The 21,713-nt window shown below is 44.5% G+C and overlaps 1 protein-coding gene across 1 annotated transcript in view; it reads left to right on the plus strand.

Moving 5' to 3' along the window:
* The first annotated feature begins 8,038 nt into the window (after positions 1-8,038).
* The window catches only part of LOC128323166 (uncharacterized), a 35,313-nt gene continuing 21,638 nt past the window's right edge, over positions 8,039-21,713 (plus strand). The window contains exons 1-8 of the mRNA XM_053245887.1: positions 8,039-8,062; positions 16,083-16,153; positions 17,406-17,580; positions 18,875-19,016; positions 19,726-19,844; positions 20,342-20,491; positions 20,720-20,862; positions 21,542-21,641. Coding sequence (XP_053101862.1) covers positions 8,039-8,062; positions 16,083-16,153; positions 17,406-17,580; positions 18,875-19,016; positions 19,726-19,844; positions 20,342-20,491; positions 20,720-20,862; positions 21,542-21,641 — 924 coding nt within the window. The remainder of the gene's footprint in view (positions 8,063-16,082; positions 16,154-17,405; positions 17,581-18,874; positions 19,017-19,725; positions 19,845-20,341; positions 20,492-20,719; positions 20,863-21,541; positions 21,642-21,713) is intronic.

Here is a 21,713-nt window from a genome sequence, read left to right on the forward strand (position 1 = left end):
CATTTCTGTGTCAGAGGGCAAATGGACAAAATCAGCAGGGGATCAAATACTTATTTCCCTCACTGTAATGTGTTTCCACAGTTTTAAAGTAATTGTAATATTACATCTGAACTGGACCTTTGCTTATGTTTTATGTTGCTGGATGTTTTAAATGTTTTAATCCTGCTTTATAGCCACAGTTCTCAAAACAACTCTTAGCTGAATCATAATACTGTAATACATTTACTAAACAACAGTCAAAACAATTAATTAGTTAAATGTAATCAGCTTAAACAAAACCACAAGATAATATTCTGATGAAGGAAAACTTGCCTGAAGACCCATGTGAAAAGCATTATATTCAAGCAGAGTTTTTGAGCAATAATGAATACTGGAATACTACAAGCTATCAGATAAATAACATTTGTAAGCCATATAGAAAATTATCTAACACATGCCCTTTAATAATAGTGAAAATATAGAAGTTGGGTTATTCCTGGAAAAGGTAGAATGTAAGAAAGTCATAGATACATATTGATATGTCAAATACAATTGTATAATGTTGAGTGTTATTGTAAAGATGGGTGTTGGCTAAGATATTGTTAGTAATTACTACTAAACCTATTTTGTGTTGATGCAGTGAATAAAATATATTTAAAAGAACATTCCCTTTTAGAGTGACCTGGTATCTTCATAAAAACATATGCTAAGGTGCTTTAGAGCTTTATTTTGAAGAGTAAGCACAAACTAGGCTTTTGCACCTGTTTAAAAAAGGTGTTGTAGGCAACCAAAACATGGTGATTTAGCAAATAATAATTATTATTATTATTCAATATTCAATAATATTCAATAATAATAATAATTATTATTAGAATTTATATCCCACTCTTCCTCCAAGGAGCCCAGAGTGGTGTACTACATACTCAAGTGCCTCCTCACAACAACCCTGTGAAGTAGCTTAGGCTGAGAGAGTAGTGACTGGCCCAGAGTCACCCAGCAAGTATCCTGGCTGAATGGGGATTTGAACTCGGGTCTCCCCGGTCCTAGTGCAGCACTCTAACCACTACACCATACTGGCTCAAATAATAGAATACTCATTCATTATAGGCACACAAGATGACCTCCTGAAAACAGGTCAGATCTACAAACCCACTATATTCCAGTGGTTGTAGTATGCAATGCTTGTTCACCTCCTAGACCTAAAATGGGGGTAGGGCAGGAAGAGAGATGCAGAAATACAAGAAGTCCATGTCATTGTATGTGACAGGTTCCAGATAATGCATTGAAGCACAGCTTTTTGTTATATAGGGGTGTGCACGGAACCGGTCCGGCACTGGGGTGGGGGGTTCTAAAAAGAATGGGGGGGGCTTTACTCACCCCTTCCAAGAAAGTCCGTATTCTATGTATTAATCGGGCGGCAGGGTGCCGCCCGCTTCAATCTCCGGCGCGGGCTCCTTTTTGTAAACAATCGGGCGGCAGGGTCGCTCCCAGTCCCTGCCGCCCGCCCTCCTCAACTTTAAACTTCAAGCCGAGCAGGCCTCCCTCGGCTGGCGGCCGCCCCCTGTAGGTATCAGGGGGTTCCCCCCTCCCCGCTGCCCCCTTCTTGAAAGATGGTTCCCCCATTACCAAGGGACGGCAGGAGAACTCCCTGCCGTCCCCTTCCCCCTTGCCGGCTGGGCTGCAACTGGCTTCTAGGAAGCCTTTTGCGCGCCTGCGCGAAAGGCTTCCTAGAAGCCAGTTGCAGCCCAGCCGGGAAGGCAAGCGGACGGCAGGGAGCTCTCCCGCCGCCCGCTCGCTAAAGTAAAGTAAAGTAGCGAGCGGGCGGCGGGAGAGCTCCCTGCCATCCGCTTGCCTTGCCGGCTGGGCTGCAACTGGCTTCTAGGAAGCCTTTCGCGCAGGCGCGCGAAAGGCTTCCTAGAAGCCAGTTGCAGCCCAGCCGGCAAGGGGGAAGGGGACAGCAGGGAGTTCTCCTGCTGTCCCCTGGTAATGGGGGACCATCTTTCAAGAAGGGGGCGGCGGGGAGGGGGGAACCCCCTGATACCTACAGGGGGCGGCCGCCAGCCGAGGGAGGCCTGCTCGGCTTGAAGTTTAAAGTTGAGGAGGGCGGGCGGCAGGGACTGGGAGCGACCCTGCCGCCCGATTGTTTACAAAAAGGAGCCCGCGCCGGAGATTGAAGCGGGCGGCACCCTGCCGCCCGATTAATACATAGAATACGGACTTTCTTGGAAGGGGTGAGTAAAGCCCCCCCCATTCTTTTCAGAACCCCCCACCCGAACCAAAACCACCCCGTGCCGGACCGGTCTGGAGGCCTTTAGAATGGCCTCCGAACCGGTCCGTGCACATGACTATTGTTATATCATAAAGGCACTGAATAAAAAACCATTAAAAAAAACCACACATGTATAACTTGCTTTCCCCGTGCTCAAAGCGGTTTGCGTGAAAACATTAAAATGTCAGTTAGAACAACAATAAAAAATTCAGACCTACTTAGAACAATACAAACAGCAAATCAGCAGGTCCCTTTTGAAACAGGCAAGGTTTGCATCTCCTGTATAAGGGGCAGAAAAGAAGAATGCCTCTAGATCTCATAAAGAGGTTCATGCGATAGCATCCGGGCAATCACAATGTAGGCCCTGCTTCCTGCAGGCCTTTGTGTAATGAAACAATAAAACGGAGCTAAACATGCATGGTTTTTCCTCCCACCCTCCGTGCCCTTCTCTCAGAGACTCAAGGCAGTCTAAACCAGCTCACTTTGCTCTCCCAGAAGGTTTTCAGGAAGAAGGGGGTGATCCTGGAGAGAATGATACAAAGTTTTGCAAGCCTATGCGGGAGGTCACCCTCACAGGCTTGCATGTGGCTCATGGAGCGGTATTGTTTCGAGCCACACACCACACTTCCAGACAGGGCAGCCGATGGGGTAGTGTCTCCACTCCTGCCGCATCAGTTTTTCTCCCCGTGGGGTTCAGCATGTTGGAAATGAAGGACTATGCGCAGGGGTGTAGCAAGGTTTGAGTGGGCCCAGAGACAAGATTTAAAAATGGGCCCCTCGCTGATACATACAAACAAACATACTTCACAATATATAGTGCACTCACACTCACATCCCCATTATGAATACGGTGGATATTTATATAGTTATTTTTATAACTATATTGTTAGAAATATAATAATATAGTTATAAATATAAATATAAAGCCAGAACTTTGATCTCAGGCAGAGCTGGACTGGGGGCACTGAGAAGGCGGTGGAATGTATGTGGGGAGGGCGCCGGGTTTTGAGCAGAATGGGTGGGTTTCACCATAGGGTTTTTTTGTTCCATTTAATTAATTTTCCCTGCTAACTTTTGATATCTGACCTCTGTTTTCTGTTACTTATAGGTTACTATAAATACTTCAAATGAAGTATCACTTGTAACTATTAAGAAAGCACAATTCTATACTAATAAAATAGTTTGGATATATGTGTCCTATGTAGCCCAGTTCCTGCAGGATAGTTAGAAACTGAAGTGGATGGCATCTTAATTCACTCTATGAGTCAATCCACAATCTCCCCTTCAGTCCTACAATAGCACTGTTTTAAGTTCTCTCTCGGCACCAGTTTCCACAAGATGCCTGCCCTCCCACCAGTGTACCCTCTAATTCTTACCATCAGTGAGCAGAAAGAGTTTTGTTCTGGGCAGCACTATCAAGGCAGTGTGTGCACATCACTCTCTCTCACACACACATAAATAATGTGCCACGCACAGTCTGGTGCACAAAAACATTTTATCTCACTCCCCAGACCCCCGCCCTCTGGCTCTGACTTTACAAGAAGTAAGGTCTTAGGACAAAACACTGCACAGGACTCAAAGTTGCCTAAAAGTTATACTGGCTGACTAGGAAGTCCTTCCACTTAGATCAATGACACTTAATTTAAGGCAATTAAAAATAGTTAAATGTCTGAGGTGCTGATTTTGTGTGTTGGGAAGGAGTGTCTACCAGTTTTTTAGAAGAAATTCAGAACATACCTGCTAATATTATTTCTTGTTTACACAGTCAGACAGGTGTTATTGACTGGTTTGTTTTATCCAGACATTGAGTCCTTCCCAAGTACCTGGGATGGCTGAATTTTATTGTCAATTGTTATAGATATCGTCACAGAATATAGGCTGTTCCCAGTAAAGCTGCTTTTTGTAACTTTTTAATTATTAATTAATTTATTATTATTATTATTATTATTATTATTATTATTATTATTATTATTATTATTATTATTATTATTATTCCAAAAATGGCTTAGGGCGTTTGATGCCATCTTTTGCATGGAAAATCCTATCACTCTTCCTTTCTCCCTTACAAAGGTGTTGCTAGGTACTTAAAATCCAGGGCTTGGGCACACAGCCTCCCCACATTTTGATAATGAAACCCTTTCATGCTCTCTTAAAGGTATCCAACACTCTCCTCCCCACTAGCTTGCTTCACAGATAAAAATGAATCTCCTTTTCCTCCTGCATCAGATTTCTCCTGTATCCTATGCACACAGCTGAGAACCAGTGTGGTGTAGTGATTAGAGTGTCAAGACTAGGACTGGGGGACTTGTTGTGAGGCTAAAAGTGGGGAGGAAGAACATGTACTCTACCCTGACTTCTTTGGAGGAAGAACAGGATGTGTGTCATTCATATATATGACTTTGAGCCACATTCACTCCAATCCTAAGCATGTATTCAGAAGCACATTCAAATAGCCTTTTTACACCAATCACAGCAGCATGCAATTCAGTTTGATCTTTTATTTAGTACATTTCATTTAAGCAAAAAAATCATATGCAACTATAGTGTATGTCTATATACTACAGTATATATACAATGTATAGTGTGTCTATACACTATACAGAAAGAAAAGCCACCATTTTGATTTCAAATAGGACAGCAGAATGTCATATATGGAGTTACCCCAATTCTGCAGAATTTAAAGATAACCAATTATTTCATGTGCAATTTAAAAATGAGTTTCTTGTGAAGTGATTTTCACTTGTGAAGTGATTAAGTGAGCTTATTTTGAAGCTACAAGCACAAAGCAAAATAAAATAAAATAGTAATGTTTAAAAGGGGAAACAAGTTAAGAGAACCATTTTCTCATATTTTGCTATTTAAGCCATTGTGAGAACTCTGTATCCAAAAAGCAGCATATAAATATTTTTCATAAAGGTGGCGGGGAGAGGAAGCAACACACAGAGAGACCAGATTAGAGCTATAAGAAGTGTAACTTCAGGAATAAAAGGCAGGAACAAAAAAACAGATCCATTTTGTCAGAGCATTCCCCCCCCTGCCATTCTTTTCAAAGTTTTAAATACTTTTGCACTAACTAATTTCCTCACAACAACGTATACTGTTGGGATGGGGAGGGTTTTTCTTACAGGTTTGCACTAGAATAGTTTTGGCATACTTTGAAAATGTTTTGTTGTGGGTTTTTTAAGCTTAAGAATTCTGTCTCTCTCACAAACACACAAACAGGATGGGACTTCTCTCACATGTACAACACACACACATGGTTCATGGGGGTGGGGGGGAGAGCGAGCAACATGGTAGCTTGACCAAGGGGAACAAATCACACACAAACAAAACAAACAACAAAGGGTTGGTTTTTACAAAATGTGTTACTTTCCTTCTTGGAGAGAGACCATCAGCCCAACAGCCCGCTTCCTCGGCTCTGCAGTTACATACAGACTCCAAGTGGAGGAGGAGCACAAGACTCCAGAAGAACCAATAGGGCTGGGAGAAAAGTTAACCCTTTTTTTTACTGTCTGCTACTGCCGATCTCCAAGAGACTCCACATTAATTCATAGGGGGTGCAGCACGGGTGGGCAGGGAGTCATGTGACATGCCTCGGGGGGGCCTTGAACCATGGGGCCCCAAGACAACTGTCTCCCCTTGCCCAATAGTAGTCACACCCTTGACTATGCACTGTCTCTTGTCTCAATGACATAGGAGGACAGACTAGTGAGTCAGAGGGCTAGAGGGTCAAGACATGGGTCATCTCTTCTCTACTACGCTGACACTATCCCTTTGATATGTAGATTGCTAATCTTAGGGACTTCCTTCCTGCCTGCCTGCCATTTCCTCTTCTTTTCTTCTTCTTCCCTTCCTTCTGCCTTGCAACATGCAAGCTCCTCTCCCCTGCATCATGTGTGCAGAGATGCAGAATCCATCTGCATCCAGCTAGATAGATAGATTAGAGATCCTAACTCCTCACTTTCCTATCCAGAATGGAGTTCTCTAATAAATACTACTTATATTGATTTGAAACTATGAACTGGCTCCAAGTTACTTTACTCTCAGCATACACGAATGCCTAACTAAATTCCTCTGTGTTGTGCCTCTGTGTACTCTGCTATAATGAAAAAGGTTTATCTTACCAGAGAGAATTCCCAACGCAACATGCATTCCGTGCACAGTAACGGCAGTATTCCAAAGCAAGCCTGTTTCTTGAGCCCACACGCAGGAAGCTTTTTTAAAGGGTTGAACCTGCAGGCCGAACCTGGGGGAGGTGGGGAGCAGGGAACTTGAGGACTAGCAGCTTAGTGGAAGGAAGTCCAACGAGGCCGGGAAGCAAAGCGTTTGGTGATGAGCAAAGGGCCAAGGGGGCTGGCGGAAGGACTCGCAACAAGGGGCAAAGGGGTGGCATGTGGTACTGTGTCTTCAAGAAAGTGGATAACGGCTGGTTTCCCTTCCGATCTGTGTGGGTGAAGTTTGTCCAGGATTTTATTCTACCTTGGTCTTGTGAGTGTCCACAGAGTCATCCTGTAGTTTGTGCAGGTCAGTATCCTGCTTGCTTTTGCCCCTAGTGGGGAGAGTCAGTCTACCGAGGTGATCCACCAAGTGAGTACACCTAAGGGACCCACAGTCATATCAAGACATTACAAAAAGAAGATGAGGGGAAGGTAGCATATGGGGCAGAGATCTTGAGGGGAAGGAGGACAGAAGTGGAACGAAGGCCTAACGAAAAGGCATGACAACACCTCAGCCGGCCTAAGGGCAAAAGGTGCTGACAGAGGGACAGAGACGCGAGCAGTGATTTGTCAGGGAGGTTGTTGGAGAGGCAGAGGAAGGCGATGGACCAGACACAGACATCGGAGACAGTATGATTGATACATTGTGTAAAACCCAGCGTGTGGTGCCAGATCTCCAAGCTCACAATTCTATCTGCAAACACCATAAATGCTTGACGTGTCTTTCTCTCTCTCTCTCTTTTTTGTTTGTGATGGCCTGCATTGGGAAGGGGAGGTGAATTGGAGTTAATTTGTGGTGAATTGGAGTCTTGAACTGGAGAGGCCAGGGGTGAAAACCCCACTCAGCAAGAAGCTCAGAAGATGACCCTGGGCCAGTCGCTGGCTCTTAGGACCAGCTAGCTCATAAGGTTGTGGGATGGGTAACATAGGATGAATTCCCATGTGTGCCCCCATGAGCTTTTTGAAGGGAAAGTAGGCTACATCAGTGATGGCCTTTTGGCCACCAGGGTGGAAGTGAAGTGCTGACCAAGCATCACTGAATATCAGCTGCTGAGTCCTGTTGAAGAAATGTGGGGGCCTGGACTCAGTGCTGGTTGCCATAGTGCTTTGGCCCAGAGAGGCTCAGTGTCACAAAGAGAGTCTCAGTGTCACAAAGGGCTGTGTGAACTGAAATACTGGATGCTGGAAGTTGGTTGCTCTGTGGGTTGTAGGAGTGGCGTCGGGTTAGAAGTGAGAGTAGTGCTAGCTTGGCTGTAAGCTTGTTTATTGGCTTGTTTGAAATATTTGTCATTTTCTCATTTGTTGCTTACAATTCTTATATTTCTGTTCTCACATTTCTATAGAGATTGTATACAATTTGTTATTGTTCTGAAATCCTATTTTGTTACATCTATTATTATATTCTTACAATAGCTTTAGCTTTGTTTTGACATCTAGTCTGCATATATCCATTTGTTAGTTCTTTAAAAATCCTAATACCTCTTTTGTGGTATTGGATATTAGATATTATTACTTCAATGTAAAGTAAGTTGTCATGTTTTTTTAATTCTTTCATAGAGTTTTTTCTTGAGATATGTCTTCTAGTGCATACACTGAGGTAAGTAGATTTTTACTAGCCTTGGGGCAAATATGCTTCAAAATATTCTCTGCAAATTCTCAGGGGTTGGAATATGAGGTGGGAAATTGAGTAATTCCTACTGAGCCTTAAAATATTAGAATATTCTACAAATAATTCTCCCTGCAGCCTCATTTGCAAAGGAAAGGGCACCTGCTAACTTTTAACAAATGCAGATAAAGTTGGTTGCCCAGCTATTATTTCCCATTATCACAGATTTAATTTGCAGATCGACTATTGATTCAGATGTGTCTGATTCTGTAAGAATTTGGCGTTTTTAATTAATTAGACTTTTTATTAATCTCAGAATGTCCAGAGTCTTCATGGCGTATCACCCTCTTTTTGCAAGCTGAAATTAAAAAGCAAAATTAAACCCAACATGTAAACCACCACATTTTCTGTGCTGAAAAGGAAGGAATGACTTGCAGAAAAATGTCAGGTCACACAGATCACTAAGTGGGAATTTCATGAAGAGTCCTGGCACAGGGGAACCAAACCGAGAGTAGTGATCTGGCTAGGATTTGGCAATATGCAGGCACAGGCATTCCATTTTTTCTTCTTCCCACATTTAGAACCCCCAAACTGGCTCAAACTCCAGCTGAACATGTGCAAAACCGAGCATGCCCAGTCCAATCTGAATCTGGTCCAGACTTGAACCACACTGGGGCCCTTCAACCAAAACTGGGGTTTTGTGCACACCCCTACTGTAGCGAACTATGCAGGACCAGTTTCGTTAGTTGAAGATGAACTCCAGTGCAGCACTTCAGGAAGGTCTGCAAGGTGGAGAACATCGCTTTTGGCCAAGAACTGGGGAGGAGACGAAATGTGTGCGAGTATAGATAAGCAGGCCCAGCTTAATGGGAATGCAATCTCAACGTATTTGCATTGATCCCTTTGAAGTCTACCTTATGCTAAACTTAAAGGAGCAATTGGCTGGGTTGATTTACATCTTGCTAATTGTTTATTCATCAAATGTAAATAGAAAAATGAAGGTGTAAATCAACCCAGCCAATTGCTGCTTTGTAAGTTTGTAGAGCAATTGGGGCTTCTTTTGTGGGCTTTGTTTCTTTTATTCACATATAAGGTAGATTTCACCTGGACTTCAAAGGGCTCAATGCAAATGCACTCTTGCATTCCCATCAAGTCAGGCCTGACAACAACCCTGTGTGCTAGGTTAGGCTGAGAGATGAGCACATGGCCCACAGCCCCACAGTGGCTTTCATAGCTGAACTGGGATTTTGAACTCGGGTCTGCCTGGTAAGCTGTCATGTGGTGGACGCAAGAAAAAAGTAAATCAAAGCAAGAATGCACAGTACTGGTTTGATTTTCAACATACTACATTTTAAACATTTAACATTCTTCATCCAAATAACATACTGTCATACACACAGCCATCACTAGTACACACACGTAGTACAGACTTACATGCACTCATATACTTGTGAAGACTTTATTTGTAATTTGTAAAGAGGGGACCAGTTCTGAATATGTTTCTTTTCTGGTTGGCTTCCTTCCTTTGTAATCCAATACAGCTTCCATCATCTCTTCCTTTTGGCCACAGGCAGGGGAGTTATTGGTCAAACTGTAGCCATGAAACTGACTGGGTGACTTTAGGCAGTTCATTCTCTTCAGCCTGTCTTACCTCACAGGACTATTGTGTAGATACAAGTGGGGAGGGAGAATCAATCACACACACACACACACACACACTCCTGAGTTCCAGGGAAGAAGGGCAGGATCCAAATTCCAGAAGATGGGGGGTGGGGGGAAAACTTGGGTCCCCAGATGTTGTTGGACTAATCCCACCCCAGCCATAGTGAACAAAAGCTAGGGATGATGGGAGTTGGAGTCCAGCCACAGCTGGTGAGCCTCGGGTTGGCTACATCCCTGAGCTGGAGCAAAGCTGCCCTAATTTGGCCCTCCCTCAGATGTTGGACTTGGGTGGAGACTCTGATAGTCCAAGACTCAAGGCAGTGGCACCGCAATGGTGTTGTAGAGAAGAAGGGAGAGGGAGTGTTATAGTGGTGAGAGTGTCAGACTAGGCACCAGGTCAGATCCCCATGTGTCCATGAAGCTCACTGGATGATTCTGACCCCTGCTATCTTGGCAAAGAGGCACCTTTTAACGTGGTGATTCTCTTTTATTTAGCAGGGGGAGAGTAACTGGCCCTAGCCACCCCCAGCACAGTACCTCCAGTGACTGTTGCTGGTCTCTATCTTATGTTTCTTTTTAGTCTGTGAGCCCTTTGGGGACAGGGAGCCATCATATTTATTTATTATTTCTCTGTCCCTAAGCCATTTTTGGAAGGGCGGTATAGAAATTGAATAAATAAATAATAATAATAATAAATTTGGGCCACTCACCATCTCTCAGATAATCTATCTCATAAGATGGTTGTGAGTTTAAAATGGTGGTGCAGGGGAACCATGTATGTTAAGAACATAAGCACACCCCTGCTGGATCAGGCTCAAGCCCATCTAGTCTAGCATCCAGTGGGCCACCAGAAGCCCCTGAGAAGCCCACAGGCAAGAGCTGAGGGCATCCCCTGTCTCATGTTGTTGCTCCCCTACAACTGGTACGTAGAGGCATCTTCACTCTGAGGCTGAGGGTAGCCTATAGCCATCAGACTAATAGCCACTGAAAGACCTGTCTTCCATGAATTTATCCAAACCCATCTTAAAACCAGCCAGACTGCTGGCAGTCACCACATCCTATGGCAGAGAATTCCATCGATTAATTATGCGCTGTGTGAAAAGGTACTTCCTTTTGTTGGTCCTAAGTTTCTTGACAATCACTTTCATATGGTGACCCCTGGTTTTAGTGTTGTGAGAGAGGGAGAAAGATTTCTCTCTATCCATTATTTCTACTCCAGACATAATTTTATACACCTCTATCATGTCTCCCTGTAGTTGCCTCTTTTACAAACTAAAAAGCCCTAGATGCTGTAGCTTTGCCTCATAAGGAAGGTGCTCTAGGCCCCTGATCATCTTGATTGCCCTCTTCTGCACCTCTTCCAGTTACACAATGTCTTTCTTAAGATATGGTGACCAGAACTGTACACCGTAATCCAAATTTATTATTTCTTGTTTACACAGTCAGACAGGTGTTATTGACTGGTTTGTTTTATCCAGACATCGAGTCCTTCCCAAGGACCTGGGATGCCAGAATTTTATTGTTAATTGTTATAGATATCGTCGCAGAATATAGGCTGTTCCCAGTAAAGCTGCTTTTTGTAATGGGCTGATGGTGATTTCTGTGGCCCCTATGGTGTTGAGGTGCTCTCCAAGGTCTTTTGGAACTGCACCCAGGGCGCCAATGACCACTGGGATTATTTTGGTCTTTTTCTGCCACAGCCTTTCAATTTCAATTTGTAGATCTTTGTATTTGGTGATTTTTTCTATTTCTTTTTCTTCTATTCTGCTATCCCCTGGTATTGCTATGTCGATTATTTTCACTTGTTTTTCTTTCTTCTCAACTACAGTTATATCTGGTGTATTGTGTGGCAGATGTTTGTTTGTTTATAGTCGGAAGTCCCATAATATTTTTACATCTTCATTTTCTTCAACTTTTTCAATTTTATGGTCCCACCAATTCTTGGCTACAGGTAGCTTGTATTTTTTGCAGATGTTCCAGTGTATCATCCCTGCTACCTTGTCATGCCTTTGTTTGTAGTCAGTCTGTGCGATCTTTTGACAACAGCTGATCAGGTGGTCCACTGTTTCATCTGCTTCTTTACAAAGGCAGCACTTGCTGTTTGTTGTGGATTTTTCTACATTTGCTGTTATTGCATTTGTTCTTAGTGCCTGTTCTTGTGCAACCAGTATTAAACCCTCTGTTTCTTTCTTCAAGTTGCCATTCTTAAGCCGTTGCCAGGTCTTGGTGATGACTGATTTTCCACTTATATTGTGCAAATATTGACCATGCAGGGGCTTATTTCTCCATTTTTCTGCTCGGTTCTTGACTTGTTCTTTCTTGGCCTGCTTTCTTTCATTGGTGTTGAATAGTTACACATTATTGACCATTTGAAGTGCATCTTCTTCACTGTCCTTGATATATTCTTCAAGGCCTCTTTTCTCCTCCTCTACTGTTTGATGGACTTGCAGCATTCCTTTTCCACCTGAGCTGCGAGGGAGGTAGAGCCTATCGACATCACTGCGGGGGTGCAGAGCATGATTGATGGTCATGATTTTCCTGGTCTTACGATCTAGTGTCTCTAGCTCTGTCTGGGTCTAGTCTATTATTCTTGCAGTGTATCTGATAACAGGTATAGCCCAGGTGTTTAGGGCTTGTATGGTGTTCCCGCCATTGAGTTTGGACTTGAGGATTTTTCTAACTCTCCTGATGTATTCACTTCCAATTTTTCTTTTAACTTCAGTGTGTGCGATGTTATCAGCCTGGAGAATGCCCAAGTATTTGTAAGGTTCTTTCTCTTCCAGGTTCTTGATCTTGCTTCCATTGGGCAGTTCTATTCCTTCTATTTTTGTTATTTTCCCTCTGTTCATTATTAATGCAGCACACTTGTCTAGTTCAAACTCCATTGCTATATCATTACTGAATATACGGACAGTGTTTAGCAATGATTCTATTTCTGACTGGGACTTTCCATACAACTTCAGATCGTCCATGTACAGCAGATGGTTGATTTTACTTGATGTTTTAGATGTTTGGTATCCAAGGCCTGTTTTGTTTAGTATTTGTGAAAGTGGGGTCATGGCGATTACAAACAACAGAGGGGATAGTGAGTCCCCTTGGAAAATGCCTCTTCTAATGCTAACCTGTCCAAGTGTCTCGCCATTGATTGTTAACTGTGCACTCCACCTGCTCATTGCTTTTTAAATAAATATCTGAATGTTTTTGCTGACACCAGTTGTTTCTAAACATTTTAGTATCCATGTGTGAGGCAATGAATCGAAGGCTTTCTTGTAGTCAATCCATGCAACACTTAGATTGGTTTATCTTCTCTTGCAATTTTCTAAAATCATTTTGTCAATCAACAGCTGGTCTTTTGTGCCTCTGGTGTTTGGGCAATTTCCTTTTTGTTCAACTGGAAGCTGTTTGTTAGTTAATAAGTGTTGCATCACTTCATCTGCTATTATTCCAGTTAATAATTTGAACATGGTTGGCAGACAGGTTATCGGTCTATAATTACTTGGAACTGCACCTTTTGCTGGGTCTTTCATGATGAGATGAGTTTTCCCAGTCGTTAGCCATTGTTCAATATCACCTCCTTGCAAAATGTGATTGAACTGTTTTGATAGTTGTTTATGAAGGCTTGTTAGGTGTTTAAGCCAAAAGCCATGCAGTTCATCGTTGCTTGGCGCAGTCCAATTTTTAATTTTCTTTGCTCTTTCACTTATTAATTCTGGTGTTGTTATTAGATCTTGCATTTGTTGGTTACATTTTTTGACCTCTTTCATCCAGCCTGCTTTTTTATTATAATCTATTGGATTGTCCCATAATTTTCCCCAGAATTGCACTGTTTCTTCTTTATTTGGTGTTTCTAGGTTTCTTGCAGTTTCTCCTTCTATGCTTTGGTAGAAACATCTCTGATGCGACTGGAATTGGAGATTCTGCCTGTGTTGTGTAGTTCTGGCTTCATATTTGCTAATCTTCTTTGACACTGCTGTTATTTGCTGCTTTATTATTTCCAGGACTTCTCTAATTTTCCTTGAATTGAGGTGGTATTTTTGGATCAGATACTGTTTGGTGTTTTCATTCTTCAGCTTCTTGTCTTTCATATCTTTCAATTTACTAGCATCTGATCTAAGCCTGGAGATTTTATTTTCTAATCTAATCTTACATTTAGGTGTTGTACTGCTTTCTTTTTTGACAGGTCCATTAATCTTATATCCGAGCTCTTGTGTTGTTATTGTTGCTGCACTGTACATTAGTTGGTTTGTTTCTTGCAAATTATTAGTTGTTATTTCTGCAAGTGCAGCATTGACATCTTTTAATACCTGAGCGAGTTGTTTTTTGGCAACTGTTTTTAGAGCTGGAAGTCGAACCCTGGTGGTTGTTTGGTTCATGTGCTCAGTTATTTTTAGCTTTAGTTCTTGTTGCTTTTCTGTTAAACGGCATTTGGGTTTTTGAGGTGAAGGCAAAGGGGAGGTTGCCTGGTTTTGATTTTGAAACAGTTCAGTGGCATCCTCTATTTCCAACACCACCTGCGCCTGAGCCACTGTTTCAGTTGGTGGTAATTCTTCTTCCATGTCTTGAGCCTGTGTTGCTCTTTGCAGTTCTTCCAGCTCAACTCCTGTGAATACTTTATTTCTTATTATGAATCTTCTCTGGTCTGCTAGCCTTTGTTCTGTTATTTCTGTATCTGGATGCTTCTCTTTCCAAATTTGGTACATGTATTATTTCTTGTTTACACAGTCAGACAGGTGTTATTGACTGGTTTGTTTTATCCAGACATCGAGTCCTTCCCAAGGACCTGGGATGGCTGAATTTTATTGTCAGTTGTTATAGATATCGTTGCAGAATATAGGCTGTTCCCAGTAAAGCTGCTTTTTGTAATTGGCTGATGGTGATTTCTGTGGCCATAAGCCAATTACAAAAAGCAGCTTTACTGGGAACATGTATTATTATTATTATTATTATTATTATTACATTTTTCAAGGAGCCCAGAGCGGTGTACTACATACTTGAGTTTCTTTTTCACAACAACCCTGTGAAGTAGGTTGGGCTAAGAGAGAAATGACTGGCCCAGAGTCACCCAGCTAGTTTTATGGCTGAATGGGGATTTGAACTCGGGTCTCCCCTGTCCTAGTCCAGCATTCTAACCTCTACACCACACTGGCTCTCCATTATTATTAGTATTATTAGTATTAGGGTATTATATTAGCCTTTTAATTTTCATTCCCCTTCCTAATTATCCCTAGCATGGAATTTGCCTTTTTCACAGCTGCCATGCACTGAGTTGGCACTTTCAACAAGCTGTCCACCACGAGCCCATGATCTCCTGGCCATTCACCGACAGCTCAGATCCCATCAGCGTACTTGTGAACTTGGGTTTTTTTACCCCAATGTGCATCACTTTACACTTGCTTATGTTGAATGGCATTTGCCATTTTGTTGCCCACTCACCCAGTTTGGAGAGATTGTTTGGAATTTTGCTACCTTAAATTTAGATTTACATATGAGGCGGTATAAAAATATGATATAGATAGATAGATTAGATTAGATTAGATTAGATTAGATTAGATTAGATTAGATTAGGATAGTTTAGTGTTGTCTGCAAATTTGGCCACCTTGCTGCTTACCCCAACTTCTAGATCATTTTTGAATAAATTAAGAAGCACTGGTCCAAGTACAGATCCCAGGGGTTTTAGGAATTCTCTCTGTTAAGAGATACCCTTCTATTACAGCAGAGTGCACAGAGGCAAAACACAGCGGAGTCTACCCAGGCATGCCTGTTTGCTGAGAGCAAAAGAAACTTGGAGCCAGTTCATAGTTTCTAATCAATATAAGAAGTCTTATTTGGAGAACTCCATTCTAGATACGAAAGTGGAGAGATAGAATCTCTAATCTATCTATCTAGCTGGATGGATGCATAGAGATGCTATCGCATCTCAGCACACATGGTGCAGAGAGGGAGGCAAGCATGTGTGATAGGGAGAAGAGGAGAAAGGGAGGGAGGCAGGAAGTAACTAAGTCCCTGAGAGTAGCAATCTACATATCAAAAGGATAGTGTCAGAGCAGTAGAGAGGAGGAATGACCAATGTCTTGACCCCTCCAGCCCTCTGACTCACTAATCTGTCCCCCTCTGTCATTGAGGCATGAGGCAGCACAGAGTCCTTCACTTCCAACATGGGAGACCCCACTTCTTGCTTTCCTCCATTGTGAAAACTCTCCATTTATACCTACCCTCTTGCTTCCTGTCCCTCAACCAGTTACCAATCTTCACAGGAACTACATGAAGCCCTTGCTCTGATCTTCTTGGAGGAAAAGCGAACTAATGTTCTGATCCTCCGGTCTCTTGACTCTCATTTCTCATTCACAGTCTGATGAATTTGATGAGGACCTCATGTCCGCTAGCAGCATGGGAGAAGAAGAGGCGGCTGCTCTTATGAGGTAAAGCACACTGAGGTTCCTTTCCCTCTTCAGTGGCAGAAGGCCAGAAGCTGGGTTTCTAAAACTGAACTGTTGGTGGCTTCTGGTGAAGCAACGGACATTCTGACTCATGTGGATGAGTGACAGCCACTGTCTGCTCTCTGTAGGTGTCCTTTGAGGGCATCTGCCCACACATCTCGAAGGACGCTCCCCCAGCCTGCTGTTTGCCCATCAGGTAGCACAGCAGCAGCAGCAGTTATGGCAATGGACAGAGAGGGGTTTCTCTTCCTCCCTGAGGTGTTCTGGCACACAGCTCAACAGCATATCTGGAGTGAAGCCGAACCTGACTCAGTGCAAGGCAGCTGCCTATGTCCAGGGGAAACATATGGGACAGAGCCACTGCTCTGCATGCAGAAAGGGCCAGGTCCTTCAACTCTCCATGGCTGGCGTCATTCACAGCAGCCCCATGGCTCCTCCTCCCCCAGTATTGGCAGAGGGCCAGCCTGCCTGAAATTGCTGTCTCACAAGAGTATGGCTTCTGAGTCTCTCTCCCCCCTCCTGTTGCTGTTTTTCTGCACAGACTCCAGCCCAGCACAAGGCCCTGCAAAATGCTGTGGTCCCCTCTAGCTGCAGTCGGCTTAAACCAGTCCTGTTGCCTAAGGCCGTCAAGGGGCACCAAGTAAAGCCCATCTGGTTTGGCTTGGCCTTTGCTGAGCATGTCCACTGGAAGCTGGACACTTCTTTGTCTACTGCCTAGTTTTGCTTCTGATGAGCTATATCTGCTACCAACTGCTGATCCTTGGAAAAACCTACCGGCAGGATCCTGATGACTGCATAGAGATGTCTCATTCTGCGCTCCAGTATCTGTCAGAAGCTGGAAGTTGCTGGGGATGATGTGCGATGTCTTGGTTCAGGGGTTCCCAACCTGTGGTACTGTAGATGTTTCTGAACAACTCCTCTCATCATCCCCAGCCACAATAAATTATAGCTAGGGATGATGGGAGTTGTAGTTCAGCAACATCTGGAGTGCCACAGGTTGGGAACTGCTGCCTTAGTTGCTAGTCCAGCACTCTCACCCCCAAATGTTAGCTGCTGTGGATCTTAGCTGCTCGGCCCTGTGGAGTCCTTACCCGATGACAAGGGATATGTTTCCCCGCATATCCCGCAAAAACAAAGTGGGCAGCACAGATGACTTTTCTACGGAGGGATCCAGAAGCTGTTAGTTAACCACAGCTTCTTTTCCACTCCTGTTGCTCTCTCTCCTCCTTTTTAGAGACCTGGAGCAGTCCGTGAGTTTTTCCATCAGTATCCTCCCAGAAGGTTTGAGCGAGGAAAAGCTCGTAATTGAACTCGCTTCTGTCCTCCTCGGCCTGATGAGTGAAGACCCAGAGATCAAATTGAAGGCTCTCCAGAACTTCTTCAGGAACCTCACAGGGGTCAAGGCTGATGTGAGTTCCTTGGTGGAGCCCTTTAGGCAACACAGCACTCCCAGCCCCTCTCAAGGCTTCCCCTCCCAGGCCCATCATACAAGGCACCCGGCATGCAATAAGCCACCAGAATGCTTAGCACCTACATAGCATGTCTAGAGTATTTAGTGCACTTCACAGAAGTGATCTCAGGAGACTCTGCAACAACCCTGCAAAGGTCGGCCACTATTATGATAACTAGGTGGCAGCTAGTGGGGCTGAGGCTGAGAGAAGCTTGCCAAAACAGCCAAGTGACTCCATGGTTGAGATGAGATTTGAACTGGGGTCTTTGCAAGGCATATTCTTAGACCTGATAGCAGCTCTCCAGCGATCCCCCTGTGTTATCCTTGTATGCACATCACAGCTAGAGACAGAATGCCATGTCCCAAATTCTGCCTTTGCCTCAGAACACAAAGCCAGATCACCAAAGCTTTATTGTTCATGAAATAAAACTTCTTTTGAACCTCCTCATCCTTCATACCACTTCCTCTGTCTAAAGCATGTGGGGGAATTTTTCTCACCACTGTTTGAGCAGCTGCAAAATCTCACTCTTCCTAATCATTTTTTTAAAACAATTTTTCCACAGCCCTGTCTAGGGCTGCAATCCTATTCCCAGGATCTAGCCTAGGTGGAAGACCTATTGAGCTCAGCAAGATTGACATCTGAATACACATGAATAGAATCAGGCTCCATGCATACATATAGGAGGCTGAAGTCAGTCTTCTTCTAAATCAGGTGACATCACACAACTCCCCCCAAAATAAGACCACCACCCCCGGAACAAACTGACCCTCTTTTATCCCAAAACATCCACAGGGGACCCACTTTAATTCCTGTCAGTCTCTTTCTTTGTGTACTTCTCTTCTTCTTTAAAAAGAACTTAAAGAAGAAGAAGTAGTGATGCTGCTGCTCCTGCAACACACATGGGCAATGGGGCTGTGACTCCGTTGTGGGTCACAATCCACAAATTAAAAAAGACAAACAGGGTAGACTGGACAGTGAATTTCTCTTGACTGTCACTGCCATTCACTGCTGGCACCAGAGATTCAAATGGTTCTTTTAATGGTGATGTGTGTCCACGGCCAAAGGACAAATGAGCCTGTAGCCACCTCTTCCCCACTAGGTGATTATTACCCAATAATGAGCAACATGGATGGGTTTTGCAGGCTGGTCAGAAGTGGCGTGTGAGGAGCAAAATGTCCCGGAGGATAAAGTCCCGTTCTTGGAGCTGATGGTCCTTTTCTCCTAACAGCTATTAATCTGTGTCTTTCCTCAGCCATGTGGACAGCTGCCTGAAGAACTGATTGGACGTCTGGTGGCAGTGACTTGCCTCTGTGCTTTAGATGAGAACAGAGAGATCAGGCAGATGGCGGCAGAAGTCCTGTGTGAGCTCCTGCCCATCCTGCGCCGTGGAGAACGTAAGTCAGAAAGGAACTAGATCTGCTGCCTGCCAAAATCACTGAACTTCATTACCCAAGCAGAACATTACCCGGTGGGATCAGAGCCCCAGGAAGTTCAGAGACTGCCAGATGGATGGTCCCGGCAGGGATACAGGTTCCTTCGGCTCACTTGCCACAGCAGTTTCCAAATGGAGTTCTCTAGATAGTTCCAGAAGTAGCCAGGGATTGATTATTGTGGGGAACAGCTACGGCTAGCAGTGCTCATATTTGCCCCCATAGCTGGGCCCTTAATGGCTGTTTGATCCAGAGCAGGTGATCTTGCACACGTGCTCATTCCTGTGTACCAGGCTGCTTTGGAGAGCACAGGAGCAGAACTTCTACTGTCCTCTTGGCAGCTGAAGCCATAAGGCCTGCTCCAAACAGAACCGCATTCTGTTTGGTGACAAACATGTGGGCCTGAAAAGACAGTAAATGGATTCCAGGTTCTGCTGTGACTCCATCTCTGGCCTGATCGCACCAGGCTCTGTGTCAGATCGCTGCCAGGCTTTGCATGCTGGGTCCACCTAGGAGGGCAATCGTGTGTGAATCCAAAGCAGACCGCTCTGCTTCCTCCACCCAGAGAGGGTCAAGCAATGGCAGGACTGAGGGAGGGAGGTTGCTAGGAAGTGGTGCTGTCCAACCTAGGATGGAATGAGTGAGCTCCCATCCCTATTCCTTTCCATTGCAGAGAGGCTGATGTATACACCTTGGGGCAAGGACCTGGTAAAACGAGCTCTCTCTGCCCTGGGACCAACTAGAGAACCCAACCCTTCTTTCTTCAGCGGAAACTGCTACAACCTTGCAATGGTGAGTTATCATCATATGAGTCAGAGGGCTTCTTGAATCCATTTGAGTGTGTCTCTGAGTCCCACATCCTCCTTAAAAGCCACCACACTCTCTTTTTCTGAGGACAGGGACAGTCCAGGAGGCTGGCTGAAAGCTACAGCTGTGACATGCTATCTCCTGGAAGCAAGAATGGCCATGTTGGGTCAGACGCGTCTGTGAATGGGACTTGACAAAACCATACATGTCGAAATGGAAATAATATACCCGTAGTTCAATTGTATGTGTATGATATGTTTTGCACATTAGCATGGCTTCGTACTTATAGCATGTTGTATTCATAGTATTGTGTATTAGATCCCTTTGTTCTGTATTAATATAAAACAGTCCTGCTATTCCAAGACAGTGTCTTTTCCTTTGTTCCATCACTTCCTTTGCTCTTTTAGACAGTCTTCCAGCCTGCCCACATGGGCAAATGGCAGACAATGCATGCTATTCACAGGTGTTGTGTTTTGTTTCAGGTCTTCGGTGGATTCCTCTCCTCCGAGCAGCTCCTGGAGGTCATGCATTTCTTGGGAGGGGATCTGACCACTGAAGGCTCATTTGACCTCCTAAACGTATTCCACCTGCTGCGCGAGGTCATAAAGCAGTTCAGCGGCAAGTCAATGTGGGTAAGGAGCCGTGAGGAGCCCCCCGGGAAGGATGTCAATCAGTCTTATGCCTCTGGGTTGCATGAACCTGATCCTCCGCATGGTTGACGGCATTAAACTTGGTCTTCTAAAGTGTTAAAGTAGAGAACTTTGTGATGCCTTTGCATCCACCCTGCCTAGGACGGTGAAAGCCCTTGAGCCAGCCTTGCTTCCTAGTGCCTTATGAATAACCCTCTTCTTACCTGACAGTTGGAGGAGCTTCTGGACCACTTGTTCATCCGGCTGAAGGACAGAGTCCCACATGGTCAAGACACAGCCTTGCTAGCCTTCCCCATCTTGGCAGTAGATCATCTTGAGGAGGTGGTGCTATACCTCCTCAAACACCCTTTCAGGTATGGAACATGCTGGAGCTTGTACTAATTTAGGTGCCCCCTTGGGGATCTGTGGGGCTTCCCCAAAGAGCATCTTTCTCCCTGCTGCTGATGCAACCCAGGGTGTGCTTCCCGGCAGATGCATCAGTTGTGCCCCTTTGTCCTCCCTGCTGGCCTGGCCTACAGTACATGGAAACTGGGGGCAGTCTAGGGCTGGGGTGGCGATATGGGGCTCACAGGCTGGGCTGGGCCCCTGGGAGAGTCTTGCCTGGCCCCTGGCAGCCCTTCCAAACTTTTCAAACCGCTTTGAGAACTTTTGTTGAAGAGCAGAATATGGGAATAGTAGTGATCAAGGTATGGTTAAGCATTTGGCCCCAGTGTCACATAAAGAACATATTTTTTCTTTCCGATTGGTAAGAAATACAGATATTTCTACTGCACTGTAACTTTGACAACTCTCTTTTTCGTTGTGAACTAGCAGGGATGTGATAGATACACGTGTGTGTAGTGCGCTGCTTGATAGCATGTGCTCCACAACTGTGAATCTTGCACCGCAAAGCTATGGAGCGTGGTGACCTGGTAGAGGGTCAGCGCATGAGCCTGGGCGACTGTCTGGAGAAGAAAGTGCTCCCCCCAGTGTAGAAGCTGAACATGCCTGGTCTGTGGGGTTTGACTGCTTCTCCTGTCTTTCCATTTGCAGCAAGTGCCAGGAGTACTGGCAGGCAATATTCAATGCTGCTGACCACAGCCAGATGCTTGTTGAGGTGGCAAAATGGATGCCGGAGTGCAGCAGAGTTGCGGTAAGGAAGTGGAAACCGCCTTCGGGTCCCCTGCTCCTCATCTGCGTAACCCGAGCTGCATGTATCCTGCCA

Source organism: Hemicordylus capensis, chromosome 4, assembly GCF_027244095.1.
Source record: "Hemicordylus capensis ecotype Gifberg chromosome 4, rHemCap1.1.pri, whole genome shotgun sequence".
Taxonomy (NCBI): domain Eukaryota; kingdom Metazoa; phylum Chordata; class Lepidosauria; order Squamata; family Cordylidae; genus Hemicordylus; species Hemicordylus capensis.